The sequence below is a fragment of the Pristiophorus japonicus genome, chromosome 14, assembly GCF_044704955.1.
Source record: "Pristiophorus japonicus isolate sPriJap1 chromosome 14, sPriJap1.hap1, whole genome shotgun sequence".
Taxonomy (NCBI): Eukaryota; Metazoa; Chordata; class Chondrichthyes; family Pristiophoridae; genus Pristiophorus; species Pristiophorus japonicus.
Window position 1 is genome coordinate 2031437 of NC_091990.1, and position 17743 is coordinate 2049179.

Here is a 17743-nt window from a genome sequence, read left to right on the forward strand (position 1 = left end):
AACTTCTCTTTCCACCCTCCAATCCATAATGTTTAATTTACAATTGATCACATCTCCTTTTTCTTTCCCTTTCTTGCTCATCCACATATTAAAAATAAATTTGAAGGAAGTCTATATTAACTGTTCTGCGAAGATAAGATGGCAGTTAAGAACATATTAGGAGCAGGAGTAGGCCATACGGCCCCTCGAGCCTGCTCCGCCATTCAATAAGATCTATAAAAATAACTTCTGGAATCTATAAAGGAAATGTAATTTTATCAAGTGTTTATTTTGCGGGAATCCAGTTGGAATGGCGACCAGGTGTGGAGTATTTTTGGCCTTAAAATATAGGCTGCTTTTATTTATGTCAGAAGGATAATAAATCCAGGCTGAAGCTTTTATTTACATGTTCTGTGCTATTAAACCGTCTTACACTCAGGATTTTCACAAGTTTTTTTTAATATTTGCATTTCTAGGTCTTTTTATCTTGAGTTGGGTTCTGACCGTGGACTGCAATGCCTTTAGTGACGAGGAACATTGAGCCGAGGTACCTCTGCCGCCAGCCTCTGCCTAATGGTGTTCAAAGTGAATTGGAATGTGTGACAAATATTACGCTCGCAAATGTCATCCGGCAGCTTGGCAGCTTGAGTAAGTATGATGGGCCGTCTGTCTCAAATTTGAAAATCTTAAAAAGAAAGCCCATTTGTGTGTGCAACTTTCAAACATTGCTGTTTAGGTCCGATTACTCTAACACCCCAAAAAAAGCAAGATTCAAATTATAAACTTCTGTCTATTTTTGGCCCCTATTCCTGTGCAATAAAACTGCACGAGCTGTGTGTCTGATCGAAATCTCAATAAAACACAAGACTGCTGTATTGAGTTGTCTCTAGGTCAAGTTTTATTTAGCCTTCGGAAAAACCCTTGTACACTGTCTGCAGCAATCAGGTGGCTCACGCCTGGCCTTTAGTTATTTGTTATTAGCTTTTGATTTACATGGTGGGATTCATTCTCTTCACTGACAATTAGTCATAACTTCTCTCTTGCTGACAGTGTCCCCTATGTCATGGCAGCTGATGAATTTTACTCATCAATATTTTTCAAATGGTGCAGTCAAATAAAGGGAAGTGTATCATAGGAAATACTGCAACATCTGTTTGAGCTCCAGAATGAAGGAAGTGTCTAGGATGGATTGTGCAGACACCTAGAAATATGGCTGTCTGCCTCCATAAATGGAAGCAAATGTAAATATAGGTTCTCTAATTTTGTTTCTGTAAATTAATCATCGGAACGTTGTTATTTATATCTTCATAATGAAAAGAAAATGAAATGGTGTACTGTTAAGAAAATGGATATTGAGCCTAGCTGGTATAAATACTGTATTTGATACTCTACAATTCAAGTCGTTTTATTTTAATTGCAATTCTAATGCTGTAAAGGAACCTTAGAATACAGTCACACCTCCTTTTTCATCATCCTTCATCCCTCCTGAATATCTCGTAACCAGGACTCCCAGTTAAAGAAAGAAAGACTTGCATTTATATAGCGCTTTTCACAACCACCAGACGTCCCAAATGAAGCCAATGAAGTACTTTTGGAGTGTAGTCACTGTTGCAATGTGGGAAACGTGGTAGCCAACTAGCGCACAGCAAGCTCCCACACACAGCAATGTGATAATGACCAGATAATCTCTTTGTTGTGTTGATTGAGGGATAAACATTGGTCCCAGGACACCGGGGATAATTCCCTTGCTCTTCTTCGAAATAGCGCCTTGGAATCTTTTATGCCCACCTGAGAGGGCAGACAGGGCCTTGGTTTAATGTCTCCTCCGAAAGACGGCACCTCCAACAGTGCAGCACTCCCTCAGCACTTTACTGCCTAGATATTGTGCTCAAGCATCTGGAGTGGGACTTGAGCCCACCGCCCTTGCCAAAGCCACGACTCTGTTAATGCTATTAATATACATCCCCAACCCCCCCCTATCCTTCCCAGTCTGTGCCTCAAGCTTACTTTGTATTCAGAATACTCTGTGCATTTATGTTCATGCAAGTCAAACCTGCCTCTGACAGTCTTTTTAATCCCTATTTTGCTGGTTGACTGAATAGGATATCGTCCAGAAGGTGTCATCGCGTATTTCTTTGCAAGTGCACTAAAATAACTGAGAATCTGATGGTGTGCAGAATTTCAATCTTTGCATTTTATAATTCGTGGCTGTTAACCTGTTTTCTTTAATTGTTGACAGGTAGATATGCCGAGGATATCTTTGGTGAGCTATTTAGGGAAGCGGGCAACTTTGCTATTCGAGTAAACAGCCTTGGGGAGCGGATTGACCGTCTGCAGGTTAAAGTAACGCAATTGGATCCCAAAGTAGAAGATGGTAAGAATGGCCTGGTGGCACAATCCGTGTTCATTTCGAGATCACATGAATGTTGCTTTCCTTTAATGTTGGGTTCATATAAAACATCTCGTAGTAGTGCGAAGAAAAACTCTTCATTCTGTGCTGTTAGCTCCGTTCATGTCTTAATTTAGAGGCAGCTCCAAACTCTCTGCCCTTTCCACCCCCAGACCAGCAGAGAGTCATCACTTTGCAGACTGGTATTTCTTTTAAACGTGATTATTGAAATATTGGAAGACACAAGGACTTGAAGTTAAGGTTGCAGAACCACAAGACAGCACCAGTAGCTGACACAAATGGCTCAGCCTTGGTCTAGTAGACGAGTATTAATTTTAAGATAAGAACATAAGAAATAGGAGCAGGAGCTGGCCATTCGGCCCCTCGAGCCTGCTCTGCCATTCAATAAGATCATGGCTGATCTGATCTTGGCCTCAACTCCACTTCCCTGCCCGCTCCCCATAACCCTCGATGCATAACAATATTCTCTTTAAGCTGCGCGGCTGCATAGTGCTACAGGGTTCCCACACAGCCAGTGAGATGGCTTTCAAATTGGGGGGAAAAAATGCATATGGGCTGACTTTGGGCCGTGCAGCCCCCAAAAACATTAGTGTAACGTTGGTGCATAATATTCCTTCAATTCTTTTTTAAAAAAAAAACACGTTTCAAGTTGACCTTAATTACATATTAAGAAAATAAGAAAGACTCCATAATCTCGCCAAATATTTTTGTGGTGTGAGTTAGTGTGAAGAATAGTAAGCAGGGTTTCTGTAATCTTATCGCTGCTAGTCGAGGTGCACAGTGATTGCATGCAATGAAGGAAGGACTTGCTTTTTCTATTTGTATCTGGCAAATTTTTAAATAAAAATGTAATTTGGTGAATGTTGTGCTTTGTGTAGTGAGGCAGGTTAATGCTGGTCAGTGGAGCAATGTCTTCAGGCTCAGTGCCCATTGAGCACTCCCCAGATTAGATTGAGTGAATAAAATGAGAAAATACTCATCAGATGGCTGTAACATGCTGAATAGAAACATGCGAAGCTGTTCCTCGAGCTTGCGTTGAGCTTCATTGGAACAGCGCAGGAGGCCGAGGGCAGAGCGGTGGAAGTGGACAGAGAATGAAAGTGCTCAGGGTTGCACTCGCTGACAGAATGGAGGTGTCCAGCAAAACAATCACCCACTCTGCATTTGGTCTCCCTGATGTCGAGGAGACTGCAGTGAGTAGGATGTACTGGGTTGGAAGAAGTCGAGGTAATTTGCTGACTCACCCGGAAGTAATATTTGGGGGACCTAGTCGGTGGGATGGGAGGAAGTGAAAGGGCAGGTCTTGCATCTCCTGTGTTTGCATGGGAAGGTTCTTGGGAAGGACCGCAATCCTGGCTGAGGAAAAAGGGCATTTCGGAAGCTCTGATGTGGAAGGTGGCAACATTCGACAGAGGCAGAGAAACTGGGAGAAGGGAATGGAGTCCTTGCAGGAAGTAGCTGTGGGAGCCAGTGGGCTTGTAGTAATCAGTGGATGGCTTATCCCCAGAGATGGAGATAGGCAAGAGAAGAATCAGCGACAGACCATGTAGAGAAACGGGAGGAAATTAGAAGCAAAATGAATGAAATTTTCCATCTCTGGATGAGAGGAAACTGCACCGCGAATCAGGCTCATTCTGCCTCAATATTGTGCCCAAATCTCAGACCCCATTGTTCACTTCCCACGCCACTCGCCCTGAGTGCAATTGCCAACTTGTGCCAAGTTGTAGGTAGTAACTTTGAGTTGTGAGAGCAGCAGCTTTAGCACCAGCCAGGAGAACTGCATTGGGGTTCTGTGTCATTGCATACGCTCAAACCGGGTTGAGATTTCCCAAACTCGTATATTACTTTATGAAGAAGCTGGTCAAGATTCTGTGTGTGTTAATTTACTATGAAGTATTTTCAATTACATTGGTAGCAGTGTACAGTCCCGACAGCATTTATTTTTTCCTCCCATGTTTTTTTAAATTCATTCCTGGGATGTGGGTGTCGCTGGCAAGGCCGGCATTTATTGCCCATCCCTAATTGCCCCTTGAGAAGGTGGTGGTGAGCCGCCTTCTTGAACCGCTGCAGTCCGTGTGGTGAAGGTGCTCCCACAGTGCTGTTAGGGAGGGAGTTCCAGGATTTTGACCCAGCGACGATGAAGGAACGGCCGATATATTTCCAAGTCAGGATGATGTGTGATTTTGGAGGGGAACGTGGAGGTGGTGGTGTTCCCATGCGCCTGCTGCCCTTGTCCTTCTAGGTGGTAGAGGTCATGGGTTTGGGAGGTGTGTTGCTATTACAATTACAATTTTGTTTTCTGCTATCAGCAGTCTCGAAGATCTTGAAAACCAGAATTTAGAGTATGTGATCTGACTGGTACATCTGTCTCTGCTGGGCCATTGAAAAATAAGGTTTTGCGTAACAAAGCGGACATCAATGCAGTGTACCTCGATGGCTGAGTGTGTAAAACCACGGCGTGGTGTACTGATGCAGCCCTCGAGAGTCCAGCTTTCTTGCACTGTGCTGAGCTGATGTCAGCCGAGATGGCGATGGGGACACTGCAATTGGTCTTGCTGTCTCTCAGCTAGAGAAATGAAATAGCAACCAGGCTGTCTGGTCCTGATTGAAATGCATTGATTTGTGTGTGGGGAAAATAATGCATGTGTGGATATTGGGTGACTGAAGGAACAACTTCAGTCATGTTGCCTCTCCATAGTTGAATAGCCGACAGAGACTTGCTGGCCTGTGCACATGGAATAGCTACTTGGGCAAGGTATTTATCAGTCCTTATGAAAATGGGATGCTGGAAGGATTGTACATGCCAGCTTGAATACAGCGGGAGATTTAAACAAATCTTATTTATTTTCAGTTTCGCTGCAAACTATTAACCTGAGGAAAGCCTTCAAGAGTTCCACGAAGCAGGACCAACAGTTGTTCTGTCGGTTGTCTCTGCCAGTTCCTATCGATGACACATACAATACATGTGACAAGCCACCACCTCTTCATATTCTAACTCCTTACAGGTATGAGATGCTAACCGTCAGTTTATGTAACTAAGAATGTATTTCAAATTTTGGTGAGCCTGCATTCATTTAGGAACTAACTAAAGCAAGGAAAGTCAAGAATCTTTGATTTTAACTCATTTTGTGTAAGATGAATCTTAATGGTATTGTGGTGTTCTGGCAGGAGGCCATCTGGTTTTGAACAAGGGAGAGGGAAATGTTTCTGCCTGCCCACCTCTGTGTGCCCCAATCCTTACAATAACAACTTGTTACAACAACAATTTATATAGCACCTTTATCATAGTAAAACGTCCCAAGGCGCTTCACAGGAGTCTTATCAAACAGAATTTGACACCGAGCCACGAGATATTGGGACAGGTGACCAAAAGCTTGGTCAGAGGGAGGTTTTAAGGGATGTCTTAAAGGAGGAAAGAGAAGGAGGCGGAGGGGTTTAGGCAGGACGTTCCAGAGCTTGGGGCCTTGGCAGCTGAAGGTGCGGCAACCAATGATTGAGTGATGAAAAGTGGGAGCGCAGAGATCTCGGGGGGGGGGGGGGGGGATTTTAAAATCAAGGTGTTGCTTAATCGGGAGCCAATGTAGGTCAGTGAGCACAGTATGGTCACAGAATTGGTAAAATTGAGAAATCTTGTAAGAGTAAATAGCTTGCAGTATTTTACCATTTTCAACCTTTTAAATAATTAAAAAGATAGTGTGCATTACAATGTCAAACAAAAGTCACATGGCACTTAACTTGAATTACTCGGAATTCTGCATACTGAAAACTGAAGCCCCAATTTTGTACATTGGGGAGCAATTATTTATTGAATATGCCTGAAACTTCAGCATTGGAAACTTATTTGATTTTGCAAATGGTCGACACCCTTTGCCCTTTTGGAGGCTGCTCAGCAGTTGTTCTTTCTGCCACAAGACCAACAGTGACCAGTCTGTTGATCATTAATGTCTTTTTCTACCCCCCCCCCCCCAGTGGATTGATACTGGAAGTACAATTATTCCAATGTGACTTGTTAGAAAACACGTGTGTGTAAACAAAAGAAGAATGACAATACATTTTGTTCTGTTCTAACTAAAATTTACAGGAATCTGTCCTGGTCAGTGTATTGCTGGATGTTGTGTTCCCTTTGTATGCAAACTGCTCATATTGTTGCAGTATGAGTGAAGGCTTACACTCAGATTTTCTTAACTACAAGTTATAAAATACTCTTGACTACTTAAAATTGAATTATCAATATTGTAAAAATGCTATTTAACACTGCTTGGTGTCCTGTATTTTCTATGCTGCATTCCAAAAGCAATGCCTCGATTTCAAAATTCTCATCCTTATTTACAAATCCCTCCATGGCCTCGCCCCTCCCTATCTCTGTAATCTCCTCCAGCCCCACAACCCCCCGAGATGTCTGCGCTCCTCTAATTCTGGCCTCCTGACCATCCCTGATTATAATCGCTCCACCATCGGTGGCCGTGCCTTCTGTTGCCTAGGTCTGGAACTCTCTCCCTAAACCTCTCCGCCTCTCTACCTCTCTCCATCTTCAAGGCGCTCCTTAAAACCTGCCTCTTTGACCAAGCTTTTGGTTACCTGCCGTAATTTCTACTTGTGCGGCTCGGTGTCAAAGTTTTAGTTCATAATACTCCTGTGAAGCTCCTTGGGGCACGTCACTACATTAAAGGCGCTATATAAATACAAGTTGTTATTGTCTTTATATATCAGTGTAAAAAGTTCCACGGCATTGCAGTGCAAATGTCCACTGGATAATAAGAGAAAAATTAGCTCTGATTGAAAACATCTGCAAAGCGGATGGTTCTGAGTAGCCTTTTGAAAGTGGAAGAGAATAAAAGTGCTAAACACATCAATTTACCATTTTTTAATAAAATTAGAGAAATAAGTTTCTCTCCTGTTGTACGGAAAGTAAAGAACGGTTGACTCGCGATAAATGCCCGTGGAATTGCAAGTATGCGATTGCAACACACCGGGTACTTTCCATTCACTCTTGTGTAGAGAACGTTTTGTACAATACCAAAAAGCTCTCCCGTCAATGGAAACATCCTCTCTACATCCACCTTGTCAAACCCCCTCATAATCTTATAGGTTTCTATAAGATCACCTCTCATTCTTCTGAATTCCAATGAGTAGAGGCCCAACCTACTCAACCTTTCCTCATAAGTCAACCCACTCATTCCCGGGATCAACCTAGTGAGCCTTCTCTGAACTGCCTCCACAGCAAGTATATCCTTTCGTAAATATGGAAACCAAAACTGCATGCAGTATTCCAGGTGTGGCTTCACCAATACCCCTGTACAGCTGTAACAAGACTTCCCTGCTTTTATACTCTATATCCCCTTTGCAATAAAGGCCAAGATTCCATTGGCCTTCCTGATCACTTGCTGTACCTGCATACTATCCTTTTGTGTTTCATGCACAAGTACCCCCAGGTCCCGCTGTACTGCAGCACTTTGCAATCTTTCTCCATTTAAATAATAACTTGCTCTTTGATTTTATTCTGCCAAAGTGCATGACCTCACACTTTCCAACATTATACTCCATCTGCCAAATTCTTGCCCACTCACTTAGCCTGTCTATGTCCTCCTCCTGCAGCCTCTTTATGTCCTCCTCACACATTACCCTTCCTCCCATCTTTGTATCGTCAGCAAATTTGACTACGTTACACTCAGTCCTCTCTTCCAAGACGTTAATATAGATTGTAAATAGTTGGGGTCCCAGCACTGATCCCTGCGGCACCCCACCGGTTACTGATTGCCAACCAGAGAATGAACCATTTATCCCGACTCTGTTTTCTATTTGTCAGCCAATCTTCTATCGATGCTAATATATTGCCCCCAACCCTGTGAACTTTTATCTTGTGCAGTAACCTTTTATGGTCATCTTGTCAAATGCCTTCTGGAAGTCCAAATACACCACATCCACTGGTTCCCCTTTATCCACCCTGTTCGTTACATCCTCAAAGAATTCCAGCAAATTTGTCAAGCATGACTTCCCCTTCATAAATCCATGCTGACTTTGCCTGACCAAATTTTGCTTTAATAATGGACTCCAACATTTTCCAAACTACAGATGTTAGGCTAACTATAGTTTCCTGCTTTTTGTCTGCCTCCTTTTTTGAATATGGGCGTTACATTTGCAGTTTGCCATTCTGCTGGGACCTCCCCAGAATCCAGGGAATTTTGGTAAATTACAACCAATGCATCCACAATCCCTGCCGTTACTTCTCAAGACCCTAGAATGAAAGCCATCATATATATATATATATATATATATATATATATATATATATGTATATATTTTTTTTACAAGTACAATCCCAGGATCTGTGTCCAAACTCCGACACTGTCAAGTGTGCTATAATTAGAGAGAATGCTTTGAAAATTAACTTACAGCAGTCAAAACAATCTGCAGAAAAGTGAAGAGATCTGGAATACAGGGATTGTACGCTGTTTCTGGTATGCCAGGGACATTAAGTGCCTTGGGATGTTTTACTATGTTAAAGACACGATATAAATACAAGTTATTGTTATGCCTAGTCCAAACAGGGAGAAATCTCGTGACTATTTACTTGCTCTGGGATCCTTGTAAGTTTCTGTTTGGAAACCTGTGGTCGAATCATTTAAATAATTATTTCTATAAATAATATTGCTATGGTTCAAAATCTTTTGGTTAACAGGAAAAGAAAGACTTGGGGCAAGAAATTCGGTTGGTTAGTGCCCCAGGGGAGCGCTAAACACCTCGCTCCCGATCGGCGTGCTGTCAGCTCCTGCTGCAAACTTCAGTGAAGGTTTAGTGGCGACGCTGACAGTTTGCGCTGCACTTGCTAGCCCCGCCCACTGGGTGACATCACCGAGTGTGTAACGCCCCTGCAGCCCCACGTTTGCTAAATCCAGTCTTTTGCCTGCCATAGCGCCTGGTGCTGAGACCGACAGTCGGTCCAGCAACGATCCCGGGGTGATACAAGGCAAGGGCTGAAATGTCACTTTTACAACTTCTATTTATTTGTTGCAGTAGTGGGGAAGTGTGGGTGAGGTTCATTGAAATTTTCACCAGGATTTTTTTTTCATCTTTTAGGCGTTAGGATGCCGGCATCCTAGCACCAAAAAATTGAGTCGGTCTCCAACGGTATCGCTCCGTTAGCGCACAAAGAGGAGTGTGGAACGCCTCCCTTATCACTCCACTCACTTCTTGGGGCGAGACAACTGAATATCGCACTTTGAGGCGGTACACATGGCCCGGCGATAAAGGTAGCGGGCCGGACCGAATTTCCAGCTCTTAGATATTACGGAACACCTTATGTCCTTGGAGGTCTTTAAATGCTTCATATCCAATGAATCAGTTGTCCAGGAGGCAGATATGGCAACCAGTTTGTGCACAGCATGTTGCTGCAAGTGAGATGAATGGCGTGTTTTGGTGGTGGAGCTTGAGGACCAGTGTTGGCTGGGGCACCAGGAGAATTCCTTACTCGTATTTAAGTTGTGCCGTTGGAATTTTTTTCACATGACCTGAACAGCCAGATAGGGCTTTAGTTTAAAGTGCCATCCGAAAAGCTGCATCTCCGATAGTGCAGCAGATCCTCAGTGCTCTGTTGAAGTGTCCAATCATGGGGTGGAGCTCGGGTGCAGAACCTTTGATTCGTCGGCAAGCTGCTGCTTCCAAAGTTAGGTGTTTAGGGAAATGGAATTGTTGGAGACTTGCACAAGAAGATCTAAAAGAAAAATGGAATTGTATCAGATTTTCTTGTAAATGGCTTATCATTACTTCAATTGCTGATTCACCCGAAACATTGGCCAGAATTCTTGTAGTTGTTCAGGTTGTGGATTCAAGTCCCACTCCAGGAACTTGAGCACACAAAAAAAATCTACGCTGACATTCCAGTGCAGTGCTGAGGGAGTGCTGCACTGTCGGAGGTGCCTTTTTTGGATGAGATGTTAAACCGGGGCCCTGTCTGCTCTCTCCGGTGGATGTAAAAGATCCCACGGCACTATTTTGAAGAAGAGCAGGGGAGTTATCCCCGGTGTCCTGGACCAATATTTATCCCTCAATCAACATCACTAAAACAGATTATCGGGTCATTATCACATTGCTGTGTGTGGGAGCTTGCTGTGTGCAAATTGGCTGCCGCGTTTCCCACATTACAACAGTGACTACACTCCAAAAGTACTTCATTGGCTGGCAAGCTCTTTGAGACTTCTGGTGGTTGTGAAAGGGGCTATATAAATGCAAGTCTTTTCTTTTTTATGATAATGGTGATTTTCTTTTGTTACAGGGAGGATGGAAAGGACAGTCTCAAGTTTTACACGGACCCTTCCTATTTCTTTGACCTCTGGAAAGAAAAAATGCTGCAGGACACCAAGGATATAATGAAAGAGAAAAGGAAACATCGGGTACGTCTTTATATTTCAGTCTCCAGTAATGGTGAATGCACGGTTCCAAAGTGAAATTGTATGGAGGTTCTGATTCCCTTCATCTGTTATTAACTGTCGAAGTTACATTCCCTTTTGTTTGTTTTACACTGGCATGTTGTACTGCCGTTTAAAAATGACAGGAGTTTGGCAGTCTAAACTGTGCTAAACATATACTAGCATGACGACGGGTGTGAGTTGCATGCCAGGAGGAATAGTTCCAGGCAACTATATACAGAATCATAGAAATTTACAGCACAGAAGGAGGCCATTCGGCCCATCGTGTCCGCACCGGCCGACAAAGAGCCATCCAATCTAATCCCACTTTCCAGCTCTCGGTCCGTAGCTCTGCAGGTTACGGTGCTTCAAGTGCACATCCAAGTACTTTTTAAATATGCAATGTGGGTTTCTGCCTCCAGTGCCCTTTCAGGCAGTGAGTTCCAGACCCCCACCAACCCTCTGGGTTATATAAAAATGAAAACCCAATACCACAGAGATGCAACAGAGATTGTGTGCATGATCTGTTAAAACTCCTGATTGCCCAGTGGCAGATTCTGCATAGTGACTTGCAGTGTGGCTGTAGACGAGCTGCTTTCAGTTTCAACCGGCCAGTGCAATCAGAATAGTGACATTAGGGCCGTCCACTTTAAAATCGAGAGTACGAGGGATTATGTTGTGAGCGTCTATACGGCAGTTAATCGGCCACACAGGAATAATCTCTCGACGTCGCCTGCCAGTGTTAATATGTTATTGATTGAACAATGCTATTTGCAGTAAGTTCATTATGAAGCCAGATGTCTATAGGAAAGATGTGAAAAATCACTGGTAGGTGTGTCGGAATCTGATTTTCGTTGAAGGAGAATGAAAGGCTAAGGAGTACTTTCTTTATACAACATCCATCATCTTCTACCTCTTAGAAAAATGTATTTGTTTCAATATCTTTTCAGCCTCGTGGACACCTGCCATTTTGCACCTGAAAGGGTGGTAGAGGCAGAAACCCTCATCGTATTTAAAAAGTACTTAGAAATAACCTTGGAGTGCCGTACCCTGCAGGGCTAGAGATGGAAAGTGGGATTAGGCTGGGTAGCTCTTTGTCGGCCGGCGCGGACGCGATGGGCCGAATGGTCTTCTGTGCCGTAAATTTCTATGATTTTATATATAGTTGCCTGGAACTATTCCTCCTGGCATGCAACTTACATCTGTCGTGCTGGTGTAAATTTAGCACAGCTTTAACTGGCAAGCTCCTGTCATTTTTAAATGCCTGTTTCACCTGTGGTAGTTTTCCAGGTTAGGGCACCAGATTAGTCAAAAGTACAAGCTCTCATTTCAATCACGTGGACTGATCTAGGATGCACAAGGGCTACTTTTGTGGCTTACATCATCGAGCATCTTGGAGGAGAATAGGAGCCCAAAATGGCAAGTCTTATGAAACCAACATTTCAGATCCCACACTAGCTAATTAATAACAGGAAGGTGCATTTATTAATTGGCTGTTGTGGTATTAAAAAATAGTGATGGGAGTACTGTGTAATGAGATCCTATAAAAATGTAGATTAAATGGTAGGTTTGATATTTTAAAACTTAAAAAAAAAAATTAGGCCTTCAGCCGGCTATCTACATTTAAAATTGCTAATCAGGTTGGTTAAATATCAATAGAATTGTTACACGTGCTCCATAAAGCACAGTAGAGCTGCAGGGAATACCATGACTCCTACTGTTCTAGCAGCAGTCATTTGGAACCAGGAAGCGTGCAATTTTAGACCAGCCTTCTCGTGATGGGGAAACTCTCGAGCTGTAAGTTTCAGATAGCCGTCTAAAAGGTTAGTTAATGTGCACATATTCACTGGCCATGAATATTTACCTCCACAACTGAATTACTCCATTTTTAAATGGTTTACAAACCTGGTCTGTGTACAAAACGATCAGAGATGTGCAGTTATAACTTCAGTTCCATATATCTTCTCCAAAGAGTATTATCAAATAAGAAATAATTCATCTGTGATTGAAGTGAGTTATTTTCTCCAGTGTTCACTTGTGATAATAGGCACGTGATGGATTATAACAAAACAAGTATTGTATAACAGTAAGTGTACACTTGTGGTAAGTCGTGATGCGAATGTTTTTTCATTTGCTTATTTTTTTCTATTTTACTTTGAATTTCTAAGTCTAGCAAAGCATTATAAATAAAATGAATCCAATACTATTGTGACTTTTTTTATAGAAAGAGAAAAAAGATGTTTCAAATGGTAGAGGGAATCTGAATCCACGGAAAATTAGAACAAGGAAAGAAGAGTGGGAGAGATTGAAAATGGGCAAGGAATTTGTGGAACCAAAGCTGGTTGCTGATGGATCTGTGTAAGTTTTATCATTTTTTAAAAGCTAATATTTGGGCTCTGACTTTAAATGCAGTGATAAATATCGTGGCATTTCTTGGTCGTGTATGAAGTACATTTGAAAATTTGGTACTGGTTTTTCCCATAGATGAGTAATGCCTGTTTATATTTTATATTATAATGAACAAAGGTGAAAGTGCATACCCTGTATTACCCTACACGCAGGCATTTTTAATGAAACCAAGAAAACAATTTATTTCTTTTGTTTCAAATGTCACAATCCCCTCCTCCTCCCCTCCACCCAAAGGAAATGCAAGCTACTCAGACATGCCACAAAGCTATCTATTTAATTACAATTGCAGGAAAACCTTTAGCACAATTTTGCAGTTGATGAAATTAGTGCCAGTGATCCATTTTGCGTTTACAATTGCTGCAACAGGACTGCCAGCCCTCACTCACTTGAGTTAGGCATACTCGTTTAGCTTAAAAAATATATATATATGACCTGTTTTCATATAACTCCGCTCTGCAATAATATTGTGCAAGCTGGTTATTGATGCCAGTGGCTTAAAACGCAAGTTCACTGTTCTCTCCAAAACATGCATGTCTTCTGCACTTCTGACTAGAGTTACTTTAGGAATAAATATGTATTCGATAAATATTAATGACCTGGACTTGGGTATACGGGCATAATTTCAAAATTTAATGAGAAACTTGGACATGTCGCAATAGTAACAGACTTCAGGAGGGTACAGACAGACTGGTGAAATGGGCAAACACATGGCAGATGCAATTTAATGCAGAAAAGGGTGAAGTGATGCGTTTTGGTAGGAAGCATGAGGAGAGGGAATATAAATAAATGGTGCAATTTTAGCATGGGTGCAGGAGCAGAGAGACCTGGGAGGTGTACGTGCACAAATCCTTTGAAAGTGACAGGACAAGTTGATCGGGCTGTTTATAAAACATTTTTTTTAAATCCGGTATCCTTGGCTTTATAAACAGCTGGAGTATTGTGTCCAATTCTGGGCACCACACTTTAGAAAGGACAGCAAGGCCTTGGAGTGGGTGCAGAGGAGATCTAGTGGAATGGTGGCATGCTGAATTTCAGTTACACGGAGACTCGAGAACCTGGGGTTTCCTTCGTGCAGAGGTTAAGGGGTGATCGAAGAGGTGCTCAGAGTCATGAGATTTGATATAGTGAATAGGAAGAAACTGTTTACCAACCCTTCTGCCACTGGAAACAAAACACACAGATTTAAGGTAATTGGCAAAAGAACCAGAGGCAAGATGAGGAGAAAAATGTTGACGCAGTGAGTTATGATCTGGAATGGGTGGTGGAAGCAGATTCAATAATAACTTTCAAAAAAGGAATTGGATTAATACTTGAAGGGAAACAGTACTATGGGGAAAGCAGGCAGTGCAACTAATGAGACAGCTCTTTACACAGGCACGCTGGGTCGAATGGCCTGTGCTGCATCATTCTGATTCTATTCGATGGTGTAGTGGCATAGCTCGAATGTGAAGTGAGCACGCCACTTATTTAACAATGTCAGGGAATCATGATAGGTCATCAAGCAGCAGGTCTCCGCCTGTCCTTTTGCCTGAGGATGGAATATGATGCGAGGAGACTGAGAAACGCGAAGAACAAAATGCATTTAGAAAGAGAAGGCATCTTGCCCTCAAAGCTTTGTGGTCACCATCGTGTGCTCACTCACTGTCTGATGGCTGGGAGTGAGTGAGCACAAGAGAGTGACTTCTGCAGGAAAGGGTGTGTTCTGCTTTCTCTCTCTCTTCCGCTATGGTTGCTTTCTAATGATTAACTCACCTTTAAAATATGAAAAACTTAAAAATTGATCCACGAGCGATCTGTGCAATGGTTCACTACCAGCGTTCCCTCTCAGCTGGGAGACCGTGCAGCTCTCTGCCAGTCCCGCGCAGCCAGGGTCCGGCTTTGTCAATGTTAAACTTTGCGCCTGCGTGAAGCTGTGACTGCACCGTACAGTCCCTTAAAGGGGCCTCTCACCCCAGAAGAAATTATGGGGTGCATTGAACACCACCATCATATTTTGTTTTATGAATTTTGCACACAAACTCTTCAAGGCTTCTATTCATTTAACAACCTAGAAGTTGAGTGCTCGCAAGCTGGTACCCTTGTCCTCGCAAAGGCACTTCTAACATTAGACAAGAATAAAAGAAGTAGGAGCAGGAGTCGGCCATTCGGCCCCTCGAGCCTGCTGTGCTATTTAATAAGATCATGGCTGATCTGATCTTGGGCTCAGCTCCACTTCCCTGCCCGCTCCCCATAACCCTTCACTCCCTTATTGTTCAAAGATCTATCTCCACCTTTAAATATATTCAATGACCCAGCCTCCACAACTCCCTGGGGCAGAGAATTCCACAGATTTACAACCCTCTGAGAAGAAATTCTTCCTCATCTCAGTTTTAAATGGGCGACCCCTTATTCTTAAACTATGCCCCTTAGTGCTAGATTCCCTCACGAGCGGAAACATCCTCTCTGCATCTACCCTGTCGAGCCCCCTCAGTATCTTATATGTTTCAATAAGATCACCTCTCATTCTTCTAAACTCCAATGAGTATAGGCCCAACCTGCTCAACCTTTCTTCATAAGTCAAATCTCTATCTCAGGAATCAACCTAGTGAACCTTCTTTGAACTGCCTCCAATGCAAGTATAACATTGATTGCTGAAAAATGATCATACCAAGCCAATTTCCCCCCTCTATCTGAGCGGCATTAAGATTAATTCCTGCTGCCACCCTGGTTGAGATCAGCAAACGCAACGCAGAGAAAAAAAGGATTCATTCACGGGATGTGGATGCTGCCGGCAAGGCCGGCATTTATTGCCCATACCTAATTGCCCTCGATGGCGATGGCCTTGAATACAACCGAGTGGCTTGCGAGGCCATTTCGGAAGGCAGTTAAGAGTCAATCATATTGCTGTGGGTCTGGAGTCGCATATCGACCAAGACCGGGTAAAGATGGCAGATTTCTTTCACTTAAAGGACATTAGTGAACTAGACCAGGAATCAGTGCAATTGGAGGAGTGGGGCATTATATAATGGAGGATCCAGTTTTTTTTTTTTCCATGAGGCATTTCGAAATCCCTGTAGTTTTCCTTTAATTTGAATATGATGACTAGTTTTAAGACGTTGTACAAATGTGAATTATTCATTATCATGTCCTTATATGCTGACCTAAAATAAAGATCATGACTAACTTCAGTGTTCTGATGAGCAAACGTTTGGATTGATAGATTGCCAGGTAATTGTACTATTTTACAGGGCAAATGTCAATGAAATCTATCCGAATGGAAGCACAAGTTCAGATGGAACTGATGATATAGTTTATAGAACTCATGGAGGATATCGTGATTCAGTCATTCCACCTCCTCCAGCATCACCAGGGGCTGATTTACCTCCCCCGCCACCTGATTTTGGGTACAGTATTATCAGATATTTAGAAACTTTTTATCAATGGTTAATATGGCTATTTTCAATTCAAGTAAAACATGAACTTGTACAGAATTCAAATTCTTTGCTCATAGATTCTTAGTAACTAGTTTGAGCAGTGAGACCCCAATATTGTGCAAACGGCCTGCAGAGCATTGAGCTTAGCCTCAGCGGGAGCTCAGCGCAATTGCTCCAAAAATATATTTGAGAAGTTAAATCACAAATAGACAGGAAGGAGTTCAAGGATCCTTTGAGTATTGAATTGACAGACAGGTATTCAGTATCATTCTGGGGGTCACCATTGACCAGAAACTTAACTGGACCAGCCACACAAATAGTGTGGCAACAGGAACAGGTCAGAGGCTGGGTATTCTGCAGCGAGTGTCTCACCTCCTGACTCCCCAAACTCCAACAACACTCGAAACTCGACACCATCCAGGACAAAGCAGCCGCTTGATCGGCACCCCATCCCCCACCTTCAACACTCACTCCCTCCACCACCGGCGCACCGTGGCTGCAGTGTGTACCATCTACAAGATGCACTGCAGCAACTCGCCAAGGCTTCTTCGGCAGCACCTCCCAAACCCGCGACCTCTACCACCTAGAAGGACAAGGGCAGCAGGCGCATAGGAACACCACCACCTCCACGTTCCCCTCCCAGTCACACACCATCCTGACTTGGAAATATATCGGTCGTTCCTTCATCGTCGCTGGGTCACAATCCTGGAGCTCCCTCCTTAACAGCACTGTGGGAGCACCTTCACCACACGGACTGCAGCGGTTCAAGAAGGCGGCTCACCACCACCTTCTCAAGGAGCAATTAGGGATGGGCAATAAATGCCCGCCTTGCCAGTGATGCCCACATCCTGTGAATGAAAGAAACGTATCCAGTATCTGTAACAATGGCAGCATCCTGGAGAACAAGAATCTCAGACAATACCATGGTACCAAAGGTGGGAGGAGGGAAATAAAGTGCAGTAACTCGGTTGTAATCAGTGGTTCCTTTAAGAGAATAAGTAAGTGCCTAGTAGCTACAATCAAGAATGGTGTAATGCCTTCCAGTTGCCAGGCTAATGGATGTAATGGAGCAGGCTCAAAATATTGTTACGAGGAAGTGGAACAATACCATCAACAACTTGCACTTA

At 43.0% G+C, this 17743-nt stretch overlaps 1 protein-coding gene across 1 annotated transcript in view; it reads left to right on the top strand.

Annotated features, from left to right (window-relative positions):
• wasf2 (WASP family member 2) overlaps positions 1 to 17743 on the top strand; it is a 39125-nt gene that overhangs the window by 16910 nt on the left and 4472 nt on the right. The window contains exons 2-7 of the mRNA XM_070898782.1: positions 456 to 627; positions 2219 to 2353; positions 5241 to 5394; positions 10662 to 10779; positions 13019 to 13152; positions 16431 to 16586. Coding sequence (XP_070754883.1) covers positions 495 to 627; positions 2219 to 2353; positions 5241 to 5394; positions 10662 to 10779; positions 13019 to 13152; positions 16431 to 16586 — 830 coding nt within the window. The 5' untranslated portion in view covers positions 456 to 494. The remainder of the gene's footprint in view (positions 1 to 455; positions 628 to 2218; positions 2354 to 5240; positions 5395 to 10661; positions 10780 to 13018; positions 13153 to 16430; positions 16587 to 17743) is intronic.